The following is a 17,674-nucleotide window of genomic DNA, read 5'->3' as shown; positions in this document are numbered from 1 at the left end:
ACGCTTCTCCCACCTCATGCTGAGCCAGCTGGGCACGGGGTCCCCTGGCATTGCCACGCCAGCTCCGTGCCCCTTCCATTCAAAGTCCATTCCCTAGTATTTTTATTTTGTGTTTGCTTTTTTTGTTGTTGTTGTTGTTTTTTTCCTCTTTTCTTTTAACATCATAGGAAACCTGTAGTCGGGATTGTTACTATTGGAAACCGATCACATGTTCCATCCAGGTATTTTCATCTCTCTCTGGCAAAAATAAAGGCCTGAGAGAGAGATATAACCGAACATAGAAGTAGAGTTAGGCTTGTTGTCTGAGTTTTGAGGCATATAGTATAATGGGAGAAGGAAAAAAAAAAATTAAAATAAAATAAAATTAAAATAATGATGTTGCACAACTTGTAGAAAACAAAGAAGGGAAAGGGTTAATGTATTAAATGTGCTAAATTACATTAAGAACTTAATTTTATTAAAGTATTATTACTTAAGAAACTTGGTGTCTGCTCTTGATTTGTGTCTGTTCACACTTTAGGAAGGGCCAGGGCAGTGGGGCTGGACCTCCCTCTCTCACCCCTCCTGTGTGTCCCACCAGCCCCCTGCTTTTGGCAGCACTTCTTGGGGCTCATTAAAGCCCCTGTGAGAGGAGGAGCCTCCCAAGGCAGCTCCTTCTCCCAGAGCTGGGGATAGCAGGTCCCACCCCAGTGCCACATTTCACCCTTCCCACTTCTCCATCCCAGCAGAAAACACCCAAAAACGGGAAAGCCTGGATTAAAATTGTTGCCAAGCCCAAAAGTGCCTCCATGAGTCCATAAATGAGCCCACCAGCCCTGATGGCACATCCCATGGCAGAGGGGCCCGAGGGACGCTTGGCACAGCCCTGTCCCTTTGTGGAGCAGCATCCCTGCCCTCCATGCCCACCCCTCCTGTGTGTCCCACCAGCCCCCTGCCTTTGGCAGCACTTCTTGGGGTTCATTAAAGCCCCTGTGAGATGAGGAGCCTCCCAAGGCAGCTGCTTCTCCCAGAGCTGGGGATAGCAGGTTCCACATCTATGTCACGTTTCACCCTTCCCACTCCTCCACCCCAGCAAAAACCACCCAAAAACTGGAAAACCTGGAACAAAACTGAGTTACCGAGTCCAAAAGTGTCTCCATGAGTCCATAAATGAACCCACCAGCCCTGATGGCACATCCCATGGCAGAGGGGCCCGAGGGACGCTTGGCACGGCCCTGTCCCTTTGTGGAGCAGCATCCCTGCCCTCCATGCCCACCTCTCCAGCCCCTGGGGCTGACATCACCTCCTGGCACCGTGCTGTGGGCAGATGGTGTGGGAGGAGGGAGGTGGTGCTTGGCACTTTTTCCCACTCTTTTCCTGCACGTTTCCAGGGCTTTTCCAGCTGAGGTGGGCGTGGGGTGAAGCACTGCCACCATCCAACCTGGGACAGGCCCCAGAGCTGCAGGCAGAGGCAGGGTTTTGCAGCGGAGCCAGCCCAGGGGTCAGGCTGCCTCTGGAGGGGCAGTGGGTGGGTAAAAAGGGGCACCCCCCTATGGTGTGGCTGCTTCTGCACCCCATTTGTGCATCCCCGTGCAGGCAGCAGGATCCAACCTGTTCCAATCCTGAATTTCAAGCTCTCCCCTCGGGCCTCCCAGCAGGACACAGCCATATCTTCCTCCCAGCCCTCCTCCTCCTCTCCCTCCATTGCCTGTGGGTGCTTCCCTGCTGCCCACTGCTCTTGCCTCAAGGAGAGACCTGGCAGAGAGAGAAGAGGTTCCAACAGCAGCTTTATTTGGGGATTTTGCCTCAATTTCTGTTTCATTGACAACTCGTGCCCCAAGGGGGGACTGTGGCCCGGATCCTACTGGCACAGCCAAGTGAGATGCAGACACTGGGGGCAGCTGTGGAGAGAAAGATCCCCCAAAACCCCACTGGCAGGGGCCACACTCCCAGTACTGATCAATGGGGCTGGCCTTCCCACCTGCACCCCATTGATTGACACCTGCCAATCACCCTGACAGCAGCACGGGGCTCAGCAGGGTCTGTCCCAGTGCCCTGGGGGTGGCTGCTGTCCCTCAGGCAGGGGACAATGCCACTGTCACCCTGCTTAGCAGGCACCCCATGCAGTGGTGGCATGTCCCCAGCCACAGTGGCCACACATTGGAGCAGGGCAGGGCCAGCTATGCCAGGGGGACCTCGAGGGGGTCCCCAGTGCTGACCCTGGCTCCCCCACAGGGTTCTGTGCAGAGGGACCATGTGCACATCATCCCTGCCCTCACCCCCAAATCTCTGCTGTCCCCTGTCCCCTCCTTGGGGCTCCCCCCAAAGGTCCCCCAGCCCCTGCTCCCATCTCTTTCCATGGAGGAGCCACAGCTTTTCCCTTGGCTGGGGTCACCCCCAAACCCCTCCCTGGACGGCCCCAGCAGTACCCAGAGGCACTCCCAGCTCTCAGGGATGCAGGGACAGGGCTGGCACTACAGGACACATCACTCAGGCAGGAGAAGGATGCTCCCAGCGTCCCCCTCCACACCCACCCCTGCCCTCACCCCCAAATCCCTGCTGTCCCCTCCTTGGGGCTCCCCCCAAAGGTCCCCCAGCCCCTGCTCCCATCTCTTTCCATGGAGGAGCCACAGCTTTTCCCTTTGCTGGGGGGCCATTCTTCTCTGCAAGAACAGCATGAGCTGGAGTTCCTGGCATCTCCAGCCAGATGGGACTGGAGCAGGGCAGGGCCAGCTATGCCAGGGAGACCTTGAGGGGGTCCCCAGTGCTGACCCTGGCTCCCCCACAGGGTTCTGTGCAGAGGGACCATGTGCACCTCATCCCTGCCCTCACCCCAAATCCCTGCTGTCCCCTCCTTGGAGCTCCCCAGAGCCCCCCCAGCCCCTGCTCCCATCTCTTTCCATGGAAGAGCCACAGCTTTTCCCTTTGCTGGGGGAAAATTCACTCTCAGGGATGCAGGGACAGGGCACCGCAGGACGCATCACTGCTGGCCTCAGCAGGCAGGAGAAGGAGGCACCCAGTGTCCCCCTCCACACCCAGGGTGTCACCAAACAGGGACTCAGCACGCTCAGGCTTGCTCAGTGCCACCCAGTGAGCGTGCCTGCAGGGCTGAAGGGAGCAGGGACACAGGGGATGGCATGGGGAGAGGGGGGACACCCTCCTGCTTTGCCTCCCCCCTGTTTTTGTTGGTCCTACACAAACACGGGCAGAGCAGCGCAAGGGCAGGGGGATGATGCACATGGGCAGGGGATGGTGCACAAACAGCAGGCAGAGCTCACTGCCCTGCCCACAGCTGCAGGCTGGGGATGCCACCGCTAGCTGGGGGGCACGGTGGGGGCAGCCCAGGGGCTCAGATGTTCTGGCAGCACGGTGCCTGCCTGCCCTCCTGCTGCGTGGGCAGCACCTGGATGGGCTCGATGGAGGTGGAGGGGCCAAACTCGGACTCTGGCTGTCCTGTGATCTGCCTCTGCGACACGATGTGGTAGATCTCTGCCAGAGAGAGAGCGGAAGGGAAAAAGCTCTTTAAATATGTATTTTAGTGGGGGATCTGCTCCCTCCTGTCACAGACATCTTTTATGGAAAATCCTTTCCTTAGGAGTTTTCCTCCTGAGTAGCTGAGAGGCCTCAGGAACAAAATGTAAACAATGGTTATCTGCTGCTGTGGAATGCAACAGGTGCATCTGGGATTAGCCCATGTTGGATGTTTCTAATTAATGGCCTATCAGAGTGAGCTGGCTCAGACAGAGAGCCCGAGCCACAAGCCTTTGTTATCATTCTTTCTTTTTCTATTCTTAGCCAGCCTTCTGATGAAATCCTTTCTTCTATTCTTTCATGATAATTTTAATATAATATATATATAATAAAATAATAAATCAGCGTTCTGAAACATGGAGTCAGATCCTCATCCCTTCCCTCATCCTCAGATCCCTGTGAACACGGTCACCCCCTCCACAAACACACAGCTGCCCACCTCTCCCCAAGAAGGGCAGCAGGATTCCAAGCCAGACCCCACCCAGGCTCCCAGGGGCTGTCCTGAGAGGCCACAATGTCCAAAGCCATTTCCACACTCCTTTCCCTGCCTTTCCTGGCTGCCCCTTACCCGAGAGGATGTTGTGGAAAGCCGTCTCCACGTTGGTGGAATCCAGAGCGGACGTCTCAAGGAAGGACAGCCCATGCTTCTCTGCAAGAACAGCGTGAGCTCAGGTGGGTGCCAGGATCTCCAGCCAGGTGGGAATGGAGCAGGGGTATGCCAGGGGGGCCTTGAGGGGGTCCCCAGTGCTGACCCTGGCTCCCACACAGGGAGCTGTGCAGAAGGACCATGTGCACATCCACCCCTGCCCTCAGCCCCAAATCACTGGTGTCCCCTCCCTGGGGCTTCCCAAAGGTCCCACAGCCCCTGCTCCCATCTCTTTCCATGGAGGAGCCACAGCTTTTCCCTTTGCTGGGGGGAAAAATCACTCTCAGGGATGAAGGGACAGGGCATCACAGGACACACCACTGCTGGCTTCAGCAGGCAGGGTAAGGATGCTCCCAGTGTCCCCTCCACACCCATCCCTGCCCTCACCCCCAAATCCCTGGTGTCCCCTCCTTGGGACTCCCCAGAGGCCCCCCAGCTCCTGTTCTCATCTCTTTCCATGGAAGAGCCACAGCTTCTCCCTTTGCTGGGGGGTCACAGGGAGGGGCTGCACAGGATGGGCGAAGATGTAGGGGGATCGAACATAAGTAAATAAAGGTAATATAGAAAGTAATCTTACCCTCTAAAGAGTTGCAGCTGGGTTAATTATTATTATTATTATTATTAAGTATTTAATTATTAAAATCAGAAGCAGGCCTGATTTTAACAGGCCACACCTCTAGCCAATAAGAAGAGTGTTATAAAAGAGTAGATTGGTGGGTGGAGGAAAACTGGACTCAGTTGGCTGCTGTGAGGACAAGGAAGAGTCACTAGAGGAGCTGCCCACAAGAAACATGAAGGAGGTGCGAAACTCTGGCAATATGGAACCCTTGCAGTGTAATGACAACAGGAAGATACCTGCAAAGCTCCTGGCCTCGTCGGTGGGCACAGCCCTCAGGTGCCTCAGGTCGCTCTTGTTGCCCACCAGCATGATGACAATGTTGGCATCAGCGTGGTCCTGCAGCTCCTTGAGCCAGCGCTCGGCGTTCTCGTACGTCAGGTACTTGGCAATGTCATAGACCAGCAGGGCCCCCACTGCCCCTCGGTAGTACCTGGGGGTCACACACATCTCTTATCAAAAATCTTTCCTTAGGATTGTCCCTCTTGAAAAGCTGAGAGGTGTGGCTGGCATGGGGACTATGTACAAATCACAAATGGGATGTGGGCTGCTGCGGAACGTGCCTTGAGCTGTTTATTTTCCAGCATCAGTCTCATTACATGGTTATGACAATGGGAAGATGCCAGCAGCTCACATCCCAGGCAGCAGACTAAGAACTTAATGTTTCAACAAACTTTATAAGTTTCTCGACCAATCACACAAAGCAAAAGCATATTGAGTTAATACACAGACCATTGTTCTATTTGTCCTTGCTTTTCTACAGTTTAAATAATTTTTCTGCTGACCTATCTCATGGCTGCTGCTTAGCTCTACTCACAGTTCTGCTGTCTCTGAGGCCTGCCTTTTGCAGCTTTCCCAAAACCCTTTGATTTTGTGGATTCCCACAAGAGGCTTCAAGAACAAAATGTAAACAATGATTATCTGCTGCTGTGAGATGCAACAGGTGCATCTGTGATTGGTCTCATGGGGTTGTTTCTAATTAATGACCAATCACAGTCAGCTGGCTCGGGCTGTCTGTCTGAGCCACAAGCTTTTGTTATCATTGTTTCTTTTTCTATTCTTAGCCAGCCTTCTGATGAGATCTTTTCTTCTTTTAGTATAGTTTTAGTATAATATATATTATAAAATAATAAATCAAGCCTTTTGAAACATGCAGTCAGATCCTCGTCTCTTCCCTCATCCTCAGACCCCTGTGAACATGGTCACACCTGGGCACAGGGAGGGGACAGGGTCACAGCAGGGCCCCAGGCAAGGGCTCCAAGCTGAGAGAAGGAGACTCACGCGGAGGTGATGGCGCGGTAACGCTCCTGCCCGGCCGTGTCCCAGATCTGAGCCTTCACTGTCTTGTTGTCCACCTAGGTCACAGACATGTTTTATGAAAAATCCTTTCCCTAGGATTTTTCCTCCTGAGAAGCTGAGAGGCCTCAGGACCAAATGCAAACAATGGTTATCTGCTGCTGTTAGCCTTTTAAGCTAAAGAAACATGGTTTCCCCCCTGTTTAATGATATGCCCCAACTAAACCCCAGCCCCATGCACACTTCATGACTCACTTGCTCTTTAATTATCCAACCCAAACTTCTGTCATTCGTATCAATAAACTCCCCTCTAGCAAACCACCCATCACTCCAAGCACTGGCCCCTGAACCTGACCATGCAAGAGGTGCATCTGTGATTGGTCTCATGTGGTTGTTTCTAATTAATGGCCAATCACAGTCAGCTGTTTGCACTGTCTCAGTCAGGCACAAACCTTTGTTATTTCTTCTTCTTCTATTCTTAGCTAGCCTTCTGATGAAATCCTTTCTTCTATTCTTTTAGTATAGTTTTAATATAATATATTAAATATAACATATTAAATATAATATATTATATTATAGTTATATATATAGTTATATAGTTATATAGTTTATAATATATTTAAATAGAAAGATATTAGAAATATATATTTATTTCTAATATTTATATAATATTTCTAATGTAATAGTTATATTAGAAATATAAATATTATATAAAAATTGTATATAATATAGTATAAAAATATTATAGCTATTATATATTATATAGATATTATATAATATGTTATATTTATATAAATACAATATATGTATATCGAGTATTTATATGTTTATAGTTATATTTATATTTATAATATAAATATATTGTATTATCAATATAATTGTTATTAATATATATTATATTATCAAAATATATTATCCATGTAAATATTTATATTTATAATATCAATATATTATATTATGAATATGTTATCAATCAAAAAATAATATATATTTATTGATATATAAATCAATACATGTCAATAAATTTACATATCAATAAATCAATATATATAATAAATCAAGCCTTCTGAAACATGGAGTCAACGTTCTCATCTCTTCCCTCATCCCAGGACCCCTGCAAACACAAACACCACCACACACCTGGATGCTCCTGGTGGCAAACTCCACCCCGATGGTGCTCTTGCTCTCCAGGTTGAACTCGTTGCGGGTGAAGCGGGACAGCAGGTTGCTCTTGCCCACCCCTGAGTCCCCGATGAGCACAACTGGGTGGGCACAAACACAGGGTCAGCTCTGCCAGGCAAGGGGAACCCACATCCCACAGCCTGGCAGGGATGGGAATCCCCCATCTATCCCCGCACCTCCATCTCATGCAGGAGGAGCTGCCTCCATCCCTCCCAGCGGCGTCACTGCTGCCTGTAAATCCCCCTGAGAAAATCCCTGCCATCACTGGGATGTTACCAGAAGTGGAGGGGTTAGATGCAACCCCCCTAAAACAAAACACAACCCTAAAAATAAAACAAATTCTATCATAAATTCCTCTCTCCGAGATCTATGGCCTGAAAAACCATTGTTATAAAATTTAATTAAAGGAATGCTGAACTCTCCCATCCTTTCCCCCACAGCAAGATGGGAAAGCACTGATGATCTGCACTGATGTACCCAAAATGGGCAGAAAAGCAGGACTAGGACTATGGAGGGAGAGCCAGGCAGAGCTGGGGCTCCTCTTGCCAACCCTGAGGGCACACTGGAGGACTCAGAGACATGGTTGGAAAGGGAGCATCCTCCTCCTCCTCTGCTGCAGCCCATGAGCTGGGAAGTCCCTGGGTGTGGGTTAAATGCACTTTGTGCCTGTCCCAGATCACGCTGGGTTCCTGTAAAACCTGGTGAAACAGGCTCTGGAGGAGCTTTATCACACACCTCCCCAGTCTAGTTTGTTGAGTTTATGACTCAACAGGTTTTGGTTTTAATTTTTAAGTTATTTTTTCATTCCTTCACTGCCTATCCTGCTCATTGCCCAGGTGCACTCTGACACTTCACCCACCTGTGGAACACATCTCCCCTGTTCCCAACTCAATTCCCAGTTCATGGGACAGGAGGGCATTCCCAAACCCCTCCATCTTCCCTTCTGAACCCCCAAATTCAAAAACCCCAAAATTTAACATTTTCACCCTGTGACAAACTAACTATCATTCTTCCTAAACTCTCATGACTTGTAAATCTTCACATAAAGTTAGTAATTTTCTCCATGGGTTAAAATGAAAGGCACAGGGGTCTGTGGCTTTGTGGCAAGGTCTCTGAGCCCCCTGGCAGGGGCTGGAGCCCTCCAGGGCAGCCAGAGGAGTTTCCTGGGTTCTGACCATGGTGGTCTCTGGAGTCCTTAAAAGAACAGGAGAACTCAGTTCTCAGTGCAAGGGCAGCTCATCCCTTCCAAAGCGGGAGCAAAGTCTGAATATCCCCAGCTCCCCCAGCCTGGCTCAGCCCTTGGAGCATCTCTGTGACCTCCTGAACTCTTCAAGGACCTTTCCTGTGCTGGGAGGGTCTCACCAAAGTGGAGGAGAGGGGCAGAATCTCCCCTGTGTCACAGACCTTTAATGAAAAATCCTTTCCTTAGGATTTTTCCTCCTGAGAAGCTGGGAGGCCTCAGGAACAAAATGTAAACATTGATTATCTGCTGCTGTGGAATGCAACAGGTGCATCTGGGATTGGTCTCGTGTGGTTGTTTCTAATTAATGGCCAATCACAGCCCAGCTGGCTCAGACTCTGTTATCATTCCTTCTTTTTCTATTCTTAGCCAGCCTTCTGATGAAATCCTTTCTTCTATTCTTTTAGTACAGTTTTAATATAATTTATATCATAAAATAATAAATCAAGCCTTCTGAAACATGGAGTCAGATCCTCGTCTCTTCCCTCATCCTCAGACCCCTGTGAACACTGTCACACCCCTCACCCTTTTCCCAGCTGCTGGGGAGAATTCTCAGCTGCTGCCACTGCAGGGAGGGCTGAGAGCACCATGGCAGCCTGGACTGCCCTGGACAAGCAGCAGGAAATGCAGGCCAGGCTCGTTAGCGCTTTCCCAGCTCCCAAGTTTTGATGAGAGCTCGGTTTTTTACCAACAGGAAATTGCTGCTTCCCCAGCCCAACTGCCACAGTGCCCATCCTGGCAGTGCCACCATGCCCCAGGGCAGGCTCCAGAGGGCTTTGGGCACCCCAGGGGTGCAGGGTGGGTGCTGCAGCCTGTGGGGATGATGAGCCCCCTGTCCCTGGGCCTGAATGGCTCCAGGAGCTGCAGCAGCACCCCCTAGCCCAGGCACAAAGGCCTTTGGCACTTTCTGTCCTCACTGCAGGGATGGAATCAGCCTGGAGCTCCTCACAGGGCCCCAGGGAAGGGTGTGAGGAGCAGCCATGGCCAGAGCAGCTCCTCAGCCACCCTGAGCCCCTCCAGCAGCACAGGAGGGGACACAGCACAGCTGGGATGTGCATTGTGCTTTGCTGATGCTCCCACCTCAGTGGAACTGGGGATGATGCTGCGTCCAGCTGTGACAATCTCCCTTTTCTCGTGGGGGAGAGCTGCTGGACCCTGGGATCTCTAGCCCAGCTCCAAGCCCCTGAACATTGCATTTCCATTTGACTTTGCTCCTGCTTTGGAAGGGATGAGCTGCCCTTGCATTGAAAACTGAGTTCTGTTCTTTTAAGGACTCCAGAGACCACCCTGAGACCCAGGAGGGGATTGAAGAGCCTGTGGTGAGCTGCTCCCAGGGAAAGAACAACAAGGGATGGACAGACACACAAGGACCATGAGCTGAAGGCCCCTCAGAGCCACGCAGCTGGCACAGCACCGGGTGGGAAATGCAGAACAAAGCAGCTGGGGGAGCTCCTGCCTGGGCATCCCACTGCAGGCACCACCCAGCATCAGAGTTTCCCCCATCTCAGGTGCCAGAGTGACTCCAGGCAGGAGGATTTTCCTGGGCAGCAGCCAGGGGAGGTGTGCAGGGAGCCAGGGGCTACCAGAGCGTGGCTGGCTGGAATTACGTCCTGTGGTGGCTGGAATTACTGAGGGCCTTGCAGGCTGACTCACAGGTGAGCTCACAGCCTGGATTTTACAGCTCAGGAGGCAGCTGTGGCATTGCCAGGATGTCCCTTTGCTTCCCCAGCACTGCTTTGGCCACAGCAGAGTGCACGGCATGCACAGGGATGGGGGTACCAGGCAGAAATGCCAATGTTGTGTCTCCAAGAGTCTGTCCCTGTCCCCCACCCTCCCTGGGCACAGCAGAGAGGTCAGAGCATGACCAGCACCAGGAAGGGTCCCTGGATGCTGGGGAGCAGCAGGGCTTTCTCTCCTGGGGGAGATCACTCAGTTCTCAGCTGGGCTCCCTTCACCCGGCGCCACAGAGCAGAGCACCCATGGGTGCTCAGGGGCTGACACAGCACCCACACAGTCCCACGGAGCAGCCCTCCCCAGCACCCTGCCATGGTCACAGCCACAGTCACAGCCACCCTGCCATGGTCACAGCCACCCTGTCCTGGTCACAGTCACAGCCACCCTGCCATGGTCACAGCCACCCTGCCCTGGTCACAGTCACAGCCACCCTGCCATCCTGCCATGGTCACAGCCACCCTGTCCTGGCCACAGTCACAGCCACCCTGCCATGGTCACAGCCACCCTGCCCTGGTCACAGTCACAGCCACCCTGCCATCCTGCCATGGTCACAGCCACCCTGTCCTGGCCACAGTCACAACCACGGTCACAGCCACCCTGCCACTGTCACAGCCACCCTGCCATGGTCACAGCCACAGTCACAGCCACCCTGCCATCCTGCCATGGTCACAGTCACCCTGTCCTGGTCACGGCCACCCTGCCCTGGTCACAGTCACAGCCACTCTGCCCTGGCCACCCTTCCACAGCCACCCTGTCCTGGCCACAGCCACCCTCCAGGGCACTGCACACTCGGGCTGGGGCTGCAGCCCCCTCCTCAGGAGCCAAGAGCAGCTGTGATGAGCATCAGGACCACAAACCACAGAAGCAGCTCTAGCAAACCTTCCAACCACCTCAGCCTCAGCAGCACCCACCCTCCTGCACAGCACAGTGAGACACCACAGCAAGCCCCCCACTCCTGTCCTGTGAACTGGGAATTGAGTGTTCTATCCCAGTCCAAGCCCCTACCATGAACTGGGAGCTGACTGTTCTATCCCAGCACAAGCCCCAGCTCTCTGTCCCATTAACTGGGAATTGAGTGCTCTATCCCAGTCCAAGCCCCAGCTCCCGATCTCCTGGACTGGGAATTGAATGTTCTATCCCAGTCCAAGCCCCCCTCTGTGAACTGGGAATTGAGTGTCCTATCCCAGTACAAGCCCCAGTTCCCATCCCATGAACTGGGAGCTGAGTATTCTGTCCTAGTCAAGCCCAGGCTCCCATCCCCTGGACTGGGAATTGAGTGTTCTATCCCCGTATAAGCCCCCCATCCTATGAACTGGGAGCTGAGTGCTCTATCCCAGTACAAGCCCCCCATCCCATAAACTGGGAGCTGAGTGCTCTAGCCCAGTCCAAACCCCCACCATGAACTGGGAGCTGACTGCTCTACCCCAGTCCAAGCCCCAGTTCCCCATCCCATGAACTGGGGGCTCAGTGTTCTATCCATCCCAGTCCAAGCCCCCACCATGAACTGGGAGCTGAGTGCTCTATCCCAGTCCAAGCCCCAGTTCCCCATCCCATGAACTGGGGGCTCAGTGTTCTATCCCAGTCCAAGCCCCAGCTCCAGTCCCACACCAGGGGTGCCCGCAGCGGGCTCAGACCTGGCACGGGCACAGCGGGCACGGGCATCAGACCCACCTTTGAAGAGATAATCGTACTCATCGTCCTTGCCCCGCATCTCTCCCAGCTCCACAGCCCCGCTCCCACTGGGCCAACTGGGATTTCCGGCCCTTCCCAGCCCGGCCCGGGGCTGTCCCCAGGCACCCATTGGTGGCCACAGCCTTTCCTGCTCCGCACCCATTGGCGGCCAGGGCTGCCCGTCACACTCAGGTGTGCTCACCTGGGCCAGGTGAGGGGGCAGGGACACGGCAGCGCCTGTGTGCGCTCCTGATGGGGACAGCGCGCCCCGCACAGAGCCACGGGTGTGACACGGAGCGGGGCTGGTGCGAAGGGAAATCCAGAGAAAACACGAGAATCCAGCAGGAATTATCCCTGGGGCTGTTTTTTAGAATTATTCCCAGGGGTTTCAGATAGCCGGCAGAGGCTGCGTCATTGTCTGAACTGATAGAGATCAAACAGGGGAGCTAAACTGGGAAAGGCTGCGTGGGGAGGGGGCACGGGGGGCACGGCTTCAGGGTGGGAGGGGGCACGGGGGGCACGGCTTTAGGGTGGGAGGGGGCACAGGATGAGCCCAGCTTTAGGATGGGAGGGGGTATAGGATGAGCCCAGTTTCAGGGTGGGAGTGGGCACAGGGGGCACGGCTTTAGGGTGGGAGGGGGCACAGGATGAGCCCAGCTTCAGGGTGGGAGGGGACACAAGGGGCATACCTTTAGGGTGGGAGGGGGCACAGGGGGCACAGCTTTAGGGTGGGAGGGGGCACAGGATGAACCCAGCTTCAGGGTGGGAATGGGCACAGGGGGCCATGACATGGGGGTAGGAGGTGGCACAGGGGAGCCGTGGCATCCAGCCGGGCAGCTTTGGAGGCCACGATCTTCAGCACATTATGAAGGTGGGGAGCCCCAGGGCGTGGAGCACAAACACGCAGGAATTCCAGCTCAGTAAACCTGCATTTCACAAGTCCTTTAATGATTGTGTCACGCCCCTGCTGGACACGGAGCTGCTCCCTGCCCCATGGCACCGGGCCCTGCTGGGACAGCCAAGGGCTGAGTGCTGCCACTTCACACCCCAGAGCAGTCCCTGGTGGGACAGACACCTGCAGGGCAGCCTCATCTCAGTGCAGGGCACAGGGTGGCCCTACAGGAGCCACAGGTAATCAGAGAGGCTCCTGTTGCTGGCATGATCCTCCAGAACCTCCTGGCTCCTTCCCCAGAGGGTGTCCCGGTCATTTTGCCCTGCAGGTCCAGAAGGGCTGAAACAATTGGTGACAATGGTGATGCTAATCAGGGCCCAGCAAAAATGCAACAGAGCTCCTGCAACTGCTGCTTCTCACTGTTTATGGCACAATTTAACCCCTCCCTGTCCAGGCTGCTGGACCCCACTGCACCAGGACAGGGGTGGCACTGCAGGCAGGGTGACGCCAGCTGGGCTGGTGTGTCCCGGGCTTGTGGGGGTCCCTGGGGACGTGCTGGGGTGCTCAGAGGGCCACGCAGCACGGGCGCCTCTCCGCCTGTGCTGGGGCTGTGCTCGCAGGGCTCTCACTGGCAAGTGACACCGTGTTGCTTTGGCTGCTCCTCTGCTTCTGCTTCTGCACTTTGTGGAAGATTTCTGCAAAAGAAGAAGTGCTGGGGAGGGGTCTTTGTGTCAGGCAAAGCCCCCTGGGGATGCAGGGGCAGCTTCAAGCCTGCAGCCCCCACTGCTGGGTGTGCTGGTGGCTCCCCTTCACCTCTGCACAGCACAGGGGTGACAAGGTGTGAGGGATAGAATGTAAGAAATAGTGCGGAAGGCAATCTCACCCTCAACTGAGGAGTTGCAGCTGTGCTAATTACCAAAGGTTAGGAACAGGCCTGCTCTTAATAGGCCACAATAAGGATGAGTGCTATAAAGGAGTGGGTTAGATGGTTGAGAAGAGAGCTGGAGTTTGTTGGCAGTGCTGTGAGGAGCTGGCCATGAGAAATCACCAAGGATGTATGGAACTTTTGCAATAAGATAAAAACAACAAGGGACAGGGCCTGCATCCCTGCAGCGCCTGGGGAACACCCTGTGCTTGGGCCATTTCCTCTTGCCCAACCTGGGATTAGTGCTTCACCCTGTGCTGGGGCTGGCAGCTCACTGGGCCAGGCTGGCTCAGCATGGCATGGCATGGAACAGCACTGCATGGCCCAGCATGGCATGGAATAGCACTGCATGGCATGGAATAGCACTGCATGGCTTGGCACGGCTCAGCATGGCATGGAACAGCACTGCATGGCTCAGCACAGCATGGCATGGAACAGCACTGCATGGCTCAGCATGGCATGGAACAGCACTGCATGGCTCAGCACAGCATGGCATGGAACAGCACTGCATGGCTCAGCATGGCATGGAACAGCACTGCATGGCTCAGCATGGCATGGAATAGCACAGCATGGCACGGAATAGCACTGCATGGCTTGGCACACCTCACTGCCTGGATGCTGCATTCCTGGAGAGCTGCTGCTCTTGCACTCCATCCCTGGCCCCCCAGGTCCCCCCAGCCGGTTTGGCAGGATGCTGGAGACACCAAGTCATGAGCCCAGGACAACAGGAAGGAGACTGGAGATTATGGGGGAGAAGCAGCTCCTGGGGCTTCAGGGATGCCCAGGGGCCGTGAGAACAAAGTTTCGGGTGTGGGGAGTGAAACGCCCAGCAGCAAAGGCTGAAAACCAAAGCAGACAGAGAGGCAACGCCAAAAGACCTCATGAAAATAGCCCCAAATAGCTCAAGTGGAGCAGGGAGAGAAGTGCTGCACATCATCTGCCCAGCCCTGCATCCCTGGGACCTGCTGCAGCACAGCACCAGTGCCTGTACCCTTCAGGATGGTCTCGAATGCTTCCTCAACATTGGTGGAGTCCAGCGCCGAGGTCTCAACAAACAGCAGCCCGTTGTTGTCTGCAAGGAGAGGAGACCCCTGAGATGATGCTGACCCCATGGCTCCAACCTGGAGCACCTTTAGAGGTGTTCAGGTGCCATGGCTCCAACCTGGAGCACCTTTAGAGGTGTTCAGGTGCCATGGCTCCAACCTGGAGCACCTTTAGAGGTGTTCAGCTCCATGGCTCCAACCTGGAGCACCTTTAGAGGTGTTCAGGTGCCATGGCTCCAACCTGGAGCACCTTTAGAGGTGTTCAGGTGCCATGGCTCCAACCTGGAGCACCTTTAGAGGTGTTCAGCCCCATGGCTCCAATCTGGAGCACCTTTAGAAGTGTTCAGGTGCCATGGCTCCAATCTGGAGCACCTTTAGAGGTGTTCAGCTCCATGGCTCCAACCTGGAGCACCTTTAGAGGTGTTCAGCCCCGTGGCTCCAATCTGGAGCACCTTTAGACGTGTTCAGGTGCCATGGCTCCAATCTGGAGCACCTTTAGAAGTGTTCAGGTGCCATGGCTCCAATCTGGAGCACCTTTAGAGGTGTTCAGGTGCCATGGCTCCAATCTGGAGCACCTTTAGAGGTGTTCAGCCCCATGGCTCCAATCTGGAGCACCTTTAGAGGTGCAGGTCCACACTGTTGGGGAGGTTCTCAAGCCCCCAGCCCTGTGGGGGAGTTCCAGCCTGTACCTGCAAACATTTTGGCCTCCTCCATGGGCACCTCTCGAGCCTGTGCGAGGTCGGTCTTGTTCCCCACCAGCATGACAACGATGCTGGCCTCAGCGTGGTCGTAGAGCTCCTTCAGCCAGCGGTCCACCACGTCGTACGTCTGGTGCTTGGTGATATCAAACACCACCAGAGCACCCACAGCCCCCCGGTAATACCTGTGAGAGACCCCCACCATCACTCCCTGCTCCAGATCCTCCCCCAGCACCCATTGTCACCCCTGGGGCAGCAGCCAAGCCCCAGCAGGGCCGGCTCGGAGGTCCTTACGCGGAGGTGATGGCTCGGTAGCGCTCCAGCCCGGCCGTGTCCCAGATCTGAGCCTTGACCGCGGCGTCTCCCACCAGGATGGTGCGCGTGGAGAACTCCACGCCGATGGTGGTGCGGCTGTCGTGGTTGAACTCGTTGCGGGTGAAACGAGACAGCAGGTTTGTCTTGCCCACCCCTGACTCACCAATCAGCACAACTGTGGGGGGAAGGAAAAGGGAAAGGAAAAGGGCAAGGAAAAGGAAAAGGAGGAAGGAAAGAAAGAAAGGAGGAAGAAAGGAAAGAAAAGAGGGAGGAAAGAAAGAAAGAAAGGAGGAAAGAAAGAAAGGAAGAAAGGAGGAAAGGAAGGAAGAAAGAGAGAAAGGGAAGGGGGAAGGAAAGGGAAAAGGAAAGGGAAAAGGAAAGGAGAAGGAAAGAAAGGAGGGAGGAAAGAAAGAAAGGAGGAAGGAAAGAAAGAAAGGAGGAAGGAAGGAAAGAAAGAAAGAAGGGAGGAAAGAAAGAAAGAAGGAAAGGAGGAAAGGAAGGAAGAAAGGAGGAAAGGAAAAGAAAAGAAAAGAAAAGAAAAGAAAAGAAAGAAAAGAAAAGAAATCTCACTGTGCTGCCTCAGCTACCAGCACTGGTTGCATGGGCATTGCTCGCTTTGTCGGGTGCCCCAGCCTGGGCAGCTGTTTGGGTTTAACCCCTGATGGGGTCCCTCCTTCAGCAAACAGGGTCCCCATGGGAGGCCAGCTGTGCTCCCTAGTGCTGGTCAGAGGGGTCATGGCTGCTGGCCTCTGGGCAGCAGGAGCAGGGCAAGGATGTTGGTGAGCCCTGGGTCCCCCTGCTGCAGTGGGCACCCAGGACAGGTGGCACACCAGAGCCTGTCTGTCCCCACTCGCCCAAAGGGGGCACTGAGCCCAAGCAGAGTCCAGCCAACAGCACCTGGCAGTGACCAGGTGGGCCCAAGGAGCTCAGCATGGGAGGTGTGAGGCTGTGCCCACATTACTCCAGCTCAGCTTTGACCCCCATGTCCTGTGCATGTGCCACTGCCCAGGTCGCTGCAGAAAATGACTTTTCAATGCCCACTTGTCTCAGGGCTTACAGGCTCTCATGGCATTTGTCTCATACACTCAGCCCCAGCTTTCACACCCCCCCTATCCCATAACAGCAATTTGCCTGGCACTGCACACCTTCAGCCTTGGGGTGAGTGCAGATCTCCCTGGGTCTCTGTGGACCTTTCTGCTGCTCACCAGCCCTGGCTGCCCTCACTGCCTGCCCCCCAGTGCCCTCAACCTCCGTAGCTCCCGGTGCCCACCACAGCTGCAGGGAACCATCAACACGGTGCCAGCTCAGGGCACAGCCACCCTGGGTTAAGAGCACCCTCGTTCCCTCCCCGCAACCCCTGGATTCCTGCTCCCCTCCTTCTGAGGAAGGGAGGATCCCATGGAGCGCAGGACTCACCCTTGAAGACAAAGTTATAATCCTCCTCGGCGCTGCCCATGTCGCCCCGGCCGCCGCCCGCCCTGCAGGGCCGCCCTGCCTGTGCCTTTCCTCCTTCCCTCTGCCGAGCCCCGAGCACCCGGCGGGGCGGAGGCACCGAGGGAGCGCACGGAGCCACCGGAGGTTCCTCTGTGCCGGGAGCGAGAGGGGGGTCCGGGGCAGCGGAGGGTCCGGGACAGCGGGCAGGGAGAGGCCGAGCTGGCGACAGCGCGGCCGCTTGACTCAAGGGGTGGGACCGGGTGTCGCAGCGCAGGTTGGGCAGGTAATGTCACCCCTGGGACCGTCACGGGGCGGCGGGAGGAGGAGCCAGGGACCGATCCGAGTGCGGGCAGGCTGGGGCGGCCAGGGCAGCACCGGCAGCACGGACAGCGTGGGCACGGAGGGTGCGAGGGCAGAGCGGGCAGGCTGGGGCAGCGAGGGCACGGAGGGTGTGAGGGCAGCACCGACAGCC

The 17,674-nt window shown here is 54.8% G+C and overlaps 2 protein-coding genes across 2 annotated transcripts; both read right to left on the bottom strand.

The window, feature by feature from the left end:
* Positions 1–3,328: 3,328 nt before the first annotated feature.
* LOC128948095 (ras-related protein Rab-11A-like) lies at positions 3,329–11,935 on the bottom strand. Its single transcript, XM_054292691.1, has 6 exons — positions 11,896–11,935; positions 7,209–7,330; positions 6,054–6,127; positions 5,012–5,205; positions 4,079–4,159; positions 3,329–3,468 (listed from the first exon to the last, which is right to left on the bottom strand). Exons 1-6 carry the CDS (start codon positions 11,933–11,935, stop codon positions 3,329–3,331), a joined length of 651 nt encoding a protein of 216 aa, XP_054148666.1.
* Positions 11,936–13,351: 1,416 nt separating this feature from the next.
* On the bottom strand, positions 13,352–17,224 carry RAB25 (RAB25, member RAS oncogene family). The gene is made up of 5 exons (XM_054292744.1): positions 17,185–17,224; positions 15,748–15,943; positions 15,445–15,638; positions 14,704–14,784; positions 13,352–13,482 (listed from the first exon to the last, which is right to left on the bottom strand). Exons 1-5 carry the CDS (start codon positions 17,222–17,224, stop codon positions 13,352–13,354), a joined length of 642 nt encoding a protein of 213 aa, XP_054148719.1.
* Between the last annotated feature and the right edge of the window lie 450 nt (positions 17,225–17,674).

This window comes from Melozone crissalis, unplaced genomic scaffold (assembly GCF_028551555.1).
Source record: "Melozone crissalis strain CALT ecotype California unplaced genomic scaffold, PUWL_Pcris_2 ptg000114l_1, whole genome shotgun sequence".
In the NCBI taxonomy this organism is placed as follows: Eukaryota; Metazoa; Chordata; class Aves; order Passeriformes; family Passerellidae; genus Melozone; species Melozone crissalis.
Note: the sequence above shows the minus strand (reverse complement) of the source record. Positions and strands in the feature narration are given on the sequence as shown.